Raw genomic sequence first — 10,978 nt, forward strand, 5'->3', positions numbered from 1 at the left:
TTTGAGAGAGTAGGGATTTTAATCAAGTGGGTTCGGGACTTCAGATAAAATAGTTTGAGAACATTTATTTTTCTCTTGTAGTGATATTCTGTTCTAAATCATCACAATTTATTATCATCTTTTGAATATTTTACTCCTCAGTTTTACATAGGGAATAACTACATAAGCATTAAATATACAACAAAAACATGTATACCGGGGCACTTGCAAGGGTATATGCATCTTAAGAACACTGACATCTTTGTATGTATGTGTACTAGTTTGTTGACAGTTCTGAAGGCTTGATGACTGAATTTTGTCTAGCATGTGATGTCTCTTGGGTCTTAATAGAGAATGTTTTCAGCAGCTGTTTTGAATTGTCATGTACAGTTGCAGTCAAAATTATTCAACCCCCCTGACCAGCTATATATTCTGGTGATGTGAATTAAAACACATCAACTATAACCTCAGTAAACAGTCAAAGTAAGTTTTTAATACACATTTGAGTGATTTTGAGACTAACTAACTAATTCTCTCCACAAATGTCATGTCAAAAATATTCAACCCCCAAAGTCAATCATTTGTGGGGCATCCTTTACCCTTAATAACAGCAAATAAATGTTTCAGGTAAGTGTTCTCAGGCTTCAGACACCTCTCTATTAGAATTTTTACACATTTCTCGCATGGTGTCAGTCACATAGTCAGGATAGCCGTTTCCTGCAGCCGCAAAACACCCCCATAACAGGACTGACCCACCTCCATTCTTGACTGTGGGGATGATGTTATTCTTGTCATCACCTTGACATCTTACTCCAGACGTACTGCTGACCCATGGGTCTAAAACTCATTTTCAGTTTAGTGTCATACGTCTTTAAAACCTTCTTCCAGGACTCCACAGGTCTTTCCTACTTCTTTCCTATTACTTCTTGAATATTCAAGTCAACATTTCCCTTGGTGAAGTTTTGCTTTCTTCCACACCCCAAGAAGGTTGCTGTTGTACCATATTTAAAAAATGTATGAATGGTGCTGCCAACTTTGTCTGTTGGAAATTGAAGTGCCTTGGAAATGTACTTTTAGCCATGACCTTTCTTGTGTAAAGAAATAATCTCCTCTATTAGTTTTTGAGACAGCTTATTTTTAATTGCATTTTTTGCATAGAAATAAATTTTTGCTTAAAACACTAAACTTAAATTTTAAAACTTAAATAAGTGCCATTGCAGATTGATGACTTTAAAACAATTACTTGTGTAGCCTTACATATTTAAGAAACAGTTACATGCAATAGGGGTTGAATAATTATGACATGGCTGTACAAATATTAGGTTATATATTCACATTATGACTTTGAATGTGTCACTCAACTGCTATAGAATTCATTAAAAATTCTGGGTCATCAGAAAAGCTTACCTTTGTAAATCCTTACTGTCTTGGGGGGGTTGAATAATTTCGATTGCAACTGTATGTTGATGTATGTGACGGCTTTAATCTACTGTATGTGCAGGTGGGTAGTGCGAATAGTAAACAACATATGAATAGTAAACAATATGCGGAAACATGGGAAGCCACGGAAAAGTCATGGAAATATGATACCCTTAAGCAGTTATATACATGCATTATATACAAGCATTTTTTAGTATCTATACAGCTGGTCGTTTGTCTTATTATATGTTTGTTCATTAAATAAAATGTCCAGGACATTCAATTAAATGCAGTTAACATGTACTCGGTCGTGTCACACTCGACTGCGTAGTGATAAGGTTTACATACAGTATTAATGAGATGCATCCATATTAGTCTCGAGGGGTCAAGGATGAAGCTCTGGGGTCTTCAGTGTCAACACCCTTCCTGCTAATTACAAAAAGTACATGCATCACTGGCAAAAGCACGTATATTTGAGTATTTGACAGGTCATGGCAAAAATTTATTTCTGAAGCATGTGAGGTTGGAAATCCACTAAAATAGGTTGCAGATCCAATTTCAGAGGTGCCGGATACATCTTGTTCCTGCAATAATTAAGCCCTGGGTACAAGATGAAAGTGAATGATGACAGAATTTTCATTTTTGAGTGAACTATACACTTAAGCCTTGATACTACATGACACATCTCCATATCATTCTGTAGCACTCAAGATTATAGGTGATTAGCCTGAAAAGCATACTAATGCATTCTTTGAATCCATCCAGTTCAGCTTTGACCTGCTAGTTTCAACGAAATATGCTTTGCTATACCTTAATCCTAATTTGACTCAATATATGAGATAAATACAGTAGTATGCAAATTGGCATTCAGTTACTGATTTTTCCATGCAGAAGTTTTATTAAGCAGGTTAGCTGGCTTATCAAGCTAATGTAGTTTCTTGATCATCTTTGAAACTTCGACCTTTTTGATTTTCCAAACTGTTTATATGTAACAACATACTGTATTTGACTGTGAGGATGCCAAACAGGAAGTGAGGTCATATCACTATCATTGCCATTATGCCTTGAGTGTACAGGAGCAATTTGGTGGCAAAGTCACTTAGCCTACTGCTTAAAAATGAAATGAAAATGGACAAATAATTCGGCCTAAACTTAAGCTGCATGTCTCCAAATCATTCTCAATGCTTATAAAGTACTGGGATTATAAACTGTCCTAGGTTAAACATATGCCTTTCCACTGTTTTGATTGGATATTCATTCCGTTTTAAGCTACTTCTACAAAGATTGTCAAATCTTCTCCAAAATTGGCACAGATCATCTTTAGACCAAGCCTTGAAAACCTGAGAAATTACATGTTCTCCAGAAACACTTTAACAAAGTTAAACATGAAGTAAGGCAGTTACTCGAAACTTCACACATTTCATTTCCACAATGCCCTGAAAATACCACATAAATCTGGATACTGCGCCACATACTGGTCAAAAGTTTGAATGTGTGTTTGCGTCGTTGTCTGATCTGCGTAATTCCTTCAGTGAAGTATACTTCGGTTTTGACACGAACATTTAGCTTTTTGTGTACAGTCTAACGCCAGCCTTTCAAAGTATACTTAATTTGACATTGTGCGAATACACAGGCGCTTGGCGCATGCATGTCACGTCTGCTATGAGATACTGGACTATTTCTCTACAGGAGTTTAGACCCTTAAAGATGTCTTTATATAAATTCAGACTCGAGGTCCTTAAGACAAACAAATGCAAATATTTTCTGACCTCCTCACACACATGTTCTTGATGTGCACATCCACTGTTGTTGTTTCCACCTTTGTCTCCTGTTGTTTAGTGGCAATTACATCTTCCTTTAGCTCCTCTTCATAACAGCAACGGCTCAACTGTGAGTGTTGCCACCTTGTGGACCCACTAATTAGTGCAAATAATTCTAGGAGCATACTGTACTTTCAGAGTATGCGCAGTTAAAAAAATCGCGCAACACACGTTCAGTGCTCAAACACTCGCCTAGACGCCTAGCATTTGCATCTGACCAAAGAATACTTTGGGCTTAAACCAGCACAGACAGCACGTGCAAATAAACAGTGCTTTTACCGGGCGTTATTCATTCTTGAATTCCACCCGTATTGTTTGTACTACTTTTCCAAAAATCTACTTTTCAGTATTGTGACCAAACAAATCTACTGAACCTTATAAGTATTGGCCCCGTATTGAAAATGTCAATTTTATGAACAAAAATTGGACATCCCATTAATTAATAATTTGCTTTTGCACGAGCATATCGAGAGCTGGTCAATCTTATGGCTGTTGTTACGGTCTATTATTTCATGGTACCATTTGTTCTTTTATTGCTATATGGTTTAAATCTTAATTTTTCTCCTCCACAGCCACCCAGTGAGGATGATCTCTGCCCAATCTGCTATGCACACTCCATATCGGCCATCTTCAAGCCCTGCTCCCACAAATCCTGCAAGTGAGTTCAACAAACTGCTGCCAATATCCTGTCAACAGTGCCATTATTCTGTTCATTCTTCCATTTAGGAGATTAACAGTATGCATTTAAATGCTTCTATGGCCATTACTTTGTATATATACTACCTGGTGAGATCCTGTTTGTGTTATTGTGATGGTTCCACAGATAATGTTGTGGTCTCAGCACTCTGCGCAGCTTGTGTAATAGGATGTTGTGGGATGGTCTACTTACCAGATTTAATGGTATTTACAGTTAAAATCAGAAGTTTACATACACCTTATCAAAGTACCAAATTCATTTAAACTCAGTTTTTCACAATTCCTGACATTTAATCTAGAAAACATTCTCTGTTTTAGGTCAGTTAGGATCACTACTTTATTTTAAGAATTTGAAATGTCAGAATAATAGTAGAGAGAATGATTTATTTCAGTTTTTATTTCTTTCATCACATACCCAGTGGGTCAGAAGTTTACATGCACTTTGTTAGTATTTGGTAGCATTGCCTTTAAATTGTTTAACTTGGGTCAAACGTTTTGGGTAGCCTTCCACAAGCTTCTCACAATCAGTTGCCCATTCCTGCAACTGAGTCAGGTTTGTAGGCCTCCTTGCTCACACACGCTTTTTCAGTTCTGCCCACAAATTTTCAATCGGATTGAGGTCAGGGCTTTGTGATGGCAACTCCAATACCTTGACTTTTGTTGTCCTTAAGCCATTTTGCCACAACTTTGGAGGTATGCTTGGGGTCATTGTCCATTTGGAAGACCCATTTGCAACCGAGCTTTAACTTCCTGACTGATGTCTTGAGATGTTGCTTCAATATATTCACATAATTTTCCTTCCTCATGATGCCATCTATTTTGTGAAGTGCACCAGTCCCTCCTGCAGCAAAGCACCCCCACAACATGATACTGCCATCCCCATGCTTCACGGTTGGGATGGTGTTCTTCGGCTTGCAAACATCACCGTTTTAACTCCAAACATAACGATGGTCATTATGGCCAAAAAGTTAAAAAAGAATTTCAATAGACCAGACGACATTTCTCCAAAAAGTAAGATATTTGTCCCCATGTGCACTTGCAAACTGTAGTCTGGCTTTTTTATGGCAGTTTTGGTGTCGATATAGGACTCATTTTACTGTTGATATAGATACTTGTCTACCTGTTTCCTCCAGCATCTTCACAAGGTTCTTTGCTGTTGTTCTGTGATTGATTTGCACTTTTCGCACCAAACTACATTCATCTCAAGGAGCCAGAATGCATCTCCTTCCTGAGCGGTATGATGGCTGCATGGTCCCATGGTGTTTATACTTGCATACTATTGTTTGTACAGATGAATGTGGTACCTTCAGGCATTTGGAAATTGCTCCCAAGGATGAACCAGACTTGTGGAGGTCCACAATTTGGTTTCTTCTGAGGTCCTGGCTGACTTCTTTTGATTTTCCCATGATGTCAAGCAAAGAGGCACTGAGTTTGAAGCTAGGCCTTAAAATACATCCACGGGTACACATCCAGTTCAGTACACCTCCTATCAGAAGCTAATTGTCTAAAGGCTTGACATAATTTTCTGGAATTTTCCAAGCTGCTTAAAGGCACAATTAACTTAGTGTATGTAAACTTCTGACCCACTGGAATTGTGATATACTCAATTAAAAGTGAAACAATTTGTCTGTAAACAATTGTTGGAAAATTACTCGTGTCATGCACAAAGTAGATGTCCTTGACTTGTTAGAACTATAGTTTGCTATTATTAAATCTGTGGAGTGATTTAAAAATGAGTTTTAATTACTTCAACCTAAGTGTATGTAAACGTCTGACTATACGTCCTTTAAATGTTGGTTGTAATGTTAATCTGTGTTTTTATCACCACTCAAGTTTAAAAATGTAAGTTTTGTACTATTTATGTTGAAATACTGTAAGTTCAGCGGAAAAAAATTACACTGTATCTGTCAGGCTGGACAGTGTGACTGTAAACATCATATGGCAGCTTCAACTGGAGCTCATCAAATCAGAATTTAGAGTCGAAACTTCCCATTTTATAATATAAGTTTAACAATGTTGAGTCTTTTGTTTGTAACTCAAGAGTTACATAATGTGAAACTGTTTTTGTAGGGATGCCAGGCCAATCATATGTTTGTAATTATTAATTTTATCTTTTGGTTTGCATTCATGAAGTTCCAAATAAAAATAATGAAATTTGTAAAGTATTTAATTCACTGAATTATCCAAAAAGAGGCATTGGTATTTAAAACATTCCAGTAAAAATAACTATAGTGATATATACTGTTACCGTGACCTAAAATTACTTTGCGATACCTTGATGAAAGATTTTGGTCATATAGCCCACTCATATGTATCTGTCCTAAAATGACCGTTACATTTAAGCCTTTTAAAATAAGGACTGCAGTAATTCATACCCTTAATCTGTTGGGTTTAATCTTATAAATCAAAACTAAATGCTTAGGATCACATTCTCACATCCATACATATTCTTTGCAGTTTATTACATTATTGTTTTTGGTTCGCTTTAGGTGCATCATCCCAGCAAAACGTACCGCAAATAACTCACGGCTGTGACATGACTCAGCACTCTTTAAATGATTAAATGTCACTGACGGACTGATCTCTCACCCTGTTTTCCTCCCTGTCTTTTATTTCAGGGCCTGTATCAATCAACACTTGATGAATAACAAGGACTGCTTCTTCTGCAAGGCCACTATCACTGGAGTGGATGATTACACCAAACCGACCTCCTCTTAGCATGCTCTTCACACACACTAAATGTTAAAAAACTTTGGGTACTGAAAATCAACATGACATACACTTTCCCCAAAGACACAAAAAATATACAAAAGCTGACTGGAAACATTGTTTCCACCACAACTTGATCCACTCTGACTTCCAAAACCTTGCAAAATCACTTCTGTGTACTTCCATGTTCAACCCGTTTGTTTCTTCTGCCAAGTTAACCCCTCTGTATTGGCATATCATCACATTTTGTCCTCTGGTAAGTGGAACGAGGCTTGAAGGCAACAATCTTTCTCCGGTGTCTTTGTGATGAATGGAAGAGATCGTGAGTTGCCGGCTCGTGGCGGTTGTGACAGAGCAGCAGGAAAGCTGAAACTGGAAGATCTGCTGACAGTGATGGAGTAGAAGACTTCTGGGATACAACAAAGAGGAAATGACAAATCCTCCTTCAGATGGACAACGTTCCATCCTACTCAGTTCATTGTTCCAATGCCTTCTCTTCCTTCTAGCCCTTTTCCTCTTTCCTCTTTCATCTTTCTTTCTCTTCACTTGACTTCTTTTTTTCTCCCCTTCATTTTCTCTTCCCTTTTCCCCTTCCTCCTCTTGTTCTCTTCTTTTCACTCTGGTTGTCCTCCTCCCTTTTCTCTTCCTTTTCCCCATCCTCCTGCCTTTTCCGTTTCCCTTGACCTTTTGCGTCTTATCCTTGCTCCTCTCTTCATCTTACTATTTCCTCTGTCTTGTCTCTTCTTCCACTTCATTTTATTTTATCTTCCTTTATTATTGTCTTCCTTCCCTACTTCCTCTTATGTTTTCCTCTTATCTTTCTCTTCCCTTTCCCCTTCCTCTCCCCCTACTTTCTCCCTTTCCCTCTTCCTCTTGTCTCTTCCTGTTCTCTTCCTTTTCCCCTTCCTCTTTCCATCCCTATTTCCTCTTGTCTTTCTCTTCCCTTTCCTGTGGTCTCTTTCTCTTCTCTTCCTTTTCCCCTTCCTCCTTCCTTCCCTATTTCCTCTTATCTTTTCCTCTACTCTTTCTCTTCCCTTTCCCCTTCCACTCCCCCTTCTTGTTCTCTTTTCCCTCTTCCCTTTCTATCTTCCTCTTCTTTTCCTTTCCCCCTCATCCTCCCTTTTCCTCTGCCTATTTCCTCTCCCACCTCTTTATCCACTTACTTTTCTCTTCCCCTTCCTTTCCTGTTCCACTTACCTTTTCCTGTTCTCTTTATTTTTCACCTTCCCATTCCAATTACTCTCTTCTTGTTCTCTTCTCCCCCCTTTTCATCTTCCTCTTTTCTTCCTCTTGTCTTTTCTCTTCATTTTCCCCTTCCTCCTTCCTTTCCTATTTCCACTTATCTATTTCTCTTTTTCTCCTGCCTCTATCACTTCTTGTTTTCTTCCCTTTTCATCCTCCCTTTTCCTCTTCCTATTCTCTTCCTCTTGTCTCTTCTTCCTTTGCCCTTCCGACTCTTTTCCTCCTTTCTTTTCCTCTTCCCATTTCCTCCTTTGTCTCAGTTTGCAAACTCTGGTTAATATCATATCAGGAAGGCAGATACAAACTTGGTACTAGCAAAACAGTTTCTTCTGCATCTCTATATGCATTTGGTAATGGTTTAAAAAAATAAAAAATTCAATACTAACAGCCATATTTGAAATTAGATTATGTAGTAAAACTCTAAGCAGAACCTTTAGTCAGTATCAAAGGTCAGAAAACACAAAGTACATGAAGTTGTTACACTAGTCATGCAATATGTTATAAAAGAGTTTTATTAAGGATTTATAAAGTATCATACAGGAAAATAAGTACTTAAAGTAATGTATGGTTTCGAAATTAGACAGTTTCTGTTTAGACAAAAGTTATTTTATTTTAGTGAGACAGTAGTAAATGTTCATGTTTGAGAGAAACGCTTTAATGCTATGCCAACACTTTATGTCTTCAAATCACGTCGACCCACTAGTGTGGCATCTGTCATTATTTGTCAAGAGCCTATCACTGACCCTACGGCCTGTTCAGTCTTCTCCCCGCAACATTTTTACCCTACCAGAACTTTTACATGTGTGGTCAGTCTTTATAATAATATGGTCATTGTGGATGTTCTCAAACAAACTTCAGCCTTCTTGATTCCCAGAATTTTCTTTCAGTCATTTACATTAGGAGTGCCTAGACTGCTGTACTTGTAAGGAAACACCAACAGACATCTAGATTTAAGTGCTTTACTCTTGTGTGCATGGGGTTAGTTTACCCAGAATCCTTTACTAATGGATTATGTTGCAACATTTAATCCATTGCCTTGCCACAGTTCCCTTAAAAAGATATTCAGCCACTGACAATTGCAATGTTCTACACCAAATAAAAGTGTGGTGGTTTGACCCAGTATAAAACCACAAATAATTAGAGAGGAGGACAGATGGCTACATACAAACTGAGCCAAAATTGTAGGTTGTATTAAGCACGGCTTTGACTGTCAAAATACAAGACGGAATTGCCCAAACAGCTTGCTTTTGCTTTTTGTAAAAAAATTCCTTCCAAAGTTATCAAAGGCTTCTTACTTAATAATGCACACACACTGTTTATTTCATACAGCTACCGATTTTGCTGAGACATATAAACCACTGCAGTTCTAAACACTGTATAAAACTGACATTAAGTATGAATTATTAAAACCAAAAGAGTATTTTCTCAACTTCATTTGGACTGTTAAAGCATTTCTCTCATTTGGACTGTTAAAGCATTTCTCCATATGGCCAGGGTTGGAAGGGTTACTTTTGAAATGTATTCCACTACAGATTACAGAATACATGCTGTAAAATGTCATTTGTAATGTATTCCGTTAGATTACTCAAGGTCAGTAACGTATTCTAAATACTTTGGATTACTTCTTCAGCAGTGGTAGATTTTTTCACTTGTTTTGACTATAAAAACTCTGCCAGTACAGTAAGACAAAATACACATGTTAAAAATACATTCTCTGAAAAACCTAAATATCTTATGTAGTGTTGTTTCTAAAACAAGATTAATCAAATTGATCTTGTTTTAAGGATTTTTAGATATTTTTACATGAAAACAATACAAAAATTATTATTAAGAATACAATTTTTGCCCTAATATCAAAGGGTCTTACTAGAAAAAAAGAAATTATGATCCAACGTGAATTTTCTTGATAAAAAATATTTGATCATGCCTGGTAACGTGCATGTAAAATGGCAGGAAATAGCATTTTAGCTTAGCGTAAAGCTGACAATTTACACAAGGTTTATTTCTATTTCTTCTGCTCCAAACTTACTTCAAACTTACTTCTCTGTCTGCTCGTATGAATGTAACACATCATAAGAAAGTGTTTCACCGCTGTTCAAATGCACTTTGGATTGCATCATTTATATGTAGACATTTTTCCATCTGAAAGGACTAAATATTAAATGAAACAAATGACAATAAAATGCGAAGTAATCTCTTCAGCAATCAAAATACTTTTGAATGTAACTGTATTCTAATTACCAATTATTTAAATTGTAACTGTAGTGGAATACAGTTACTTATATTTTGTATTTTAAATACGTATTCCCATTACATGTATTTTGTTACTCCCCAACCCTGCCTATAGCTCTTTACTTTTAAGTGTGTGTGTGTTGAAGACATATGTGTTTGCGGTGAGTGTGTGCTGACGAATTTAATTTAACAAAGGATTTCCACTCTCAGGCACTTGCTTTTGTTGTCAAAGGGAATTTTAGATTAGATGGCAAACTTTGCTTCTTTTACTTTTGTGAGAGTGTACATGTATTCATGAAATATTAGCATTAAATTTTATATTTGTTTTTCCCTAAAAGTCTGTCTAGTGTGGTTAATCAGTTGAGCACTGAGAAATAGGTCATTGCGCTAAGAAGTATGAGAACGCATCTAATCTCTGTGCAAAGTCTAAACTTAGGTTCTGCATCTGCAATTTGGGGATTCCACCAGCAAATGATATCAAAGAGCTATCGATCACTTTTAATACTAGCCATGATTTTTGTGCGAGTAGATCACTATGATTAATAATAATACATTTATTTTGTATAGCACCTTTCAAAAGCTCTAGATAGGCTGATAGAGAACATACAACACAGACATCGCAGTCCGAAACAGCGCAGGCGATGCGTTGCACATAGCCCATTTACACCTCCAAATTCTTATGAATGGGCTGTCTTCATGCTTGGCAAGAAATAGGACACAAATGGTGCAATAACCAGAGAAGAACCTCAGAATTAAATTGCACTTGACCCAGCCCATTAGCACTTTGTGTGCGCAATTTCACCAAACCGACTTGCGCATAGACTTAGTGCCTACAAAAATTTAAAATCTTCGTGGCCATACCCACTGACTTTGTATGCATA

General features: G+C 37.1%; 1 protein-coding gene across 3 annotated transcripts in view; it reads left to right on the forward strand.

Annotated features, from left to right (window-relative positions):
- LOC127438667 (E3 ubiquitin-protein ligase RNF123-like) overlaps positions 1-6,672 on the forward strand; it is a 228,276-nt gene extending 221,604 nt beyond the window's left edge. For all 3 annotated transcript variants that reach the window (XM_051694399.1, XM_051694400.1, XM_051694401.1), the window contains 2 exons: positions 3,791-3,876; positions 6,533-6,672. In XM_051694399.1, coding sequence (XP_051550359.1) covers positions 3,791-3,876; positions 6,533-6,632 — 186 coding nt within the window. In that variant the 3' untranslated portion in view covers positions 6,633-6,672. The remainder of the gene's footprint in view (positions 1-3,790; positions 3,877-6,532) is intronic.
- Positions 6,673-10,978: the final 4,306 nt, after the last annotated feature.

Source organism: Myxocyprinus asiaticus, chromosome 50, assembly GCF_019703515.2.
Source record: "Myxocyprinus asiaticus isolate MX2 ecotype Aquarium Trade chromosome 50, UBuf_Myxa_2, whole genome shotgun sequence".
Classification (NCBI taxonomy): domain Eukaryota; kingdom Metazoa; phylum Chordata; class Actinopteri; order Cypriniformes; family Catostomidae; genus Myxocyprinus; species Myxocyprinus asiaticus.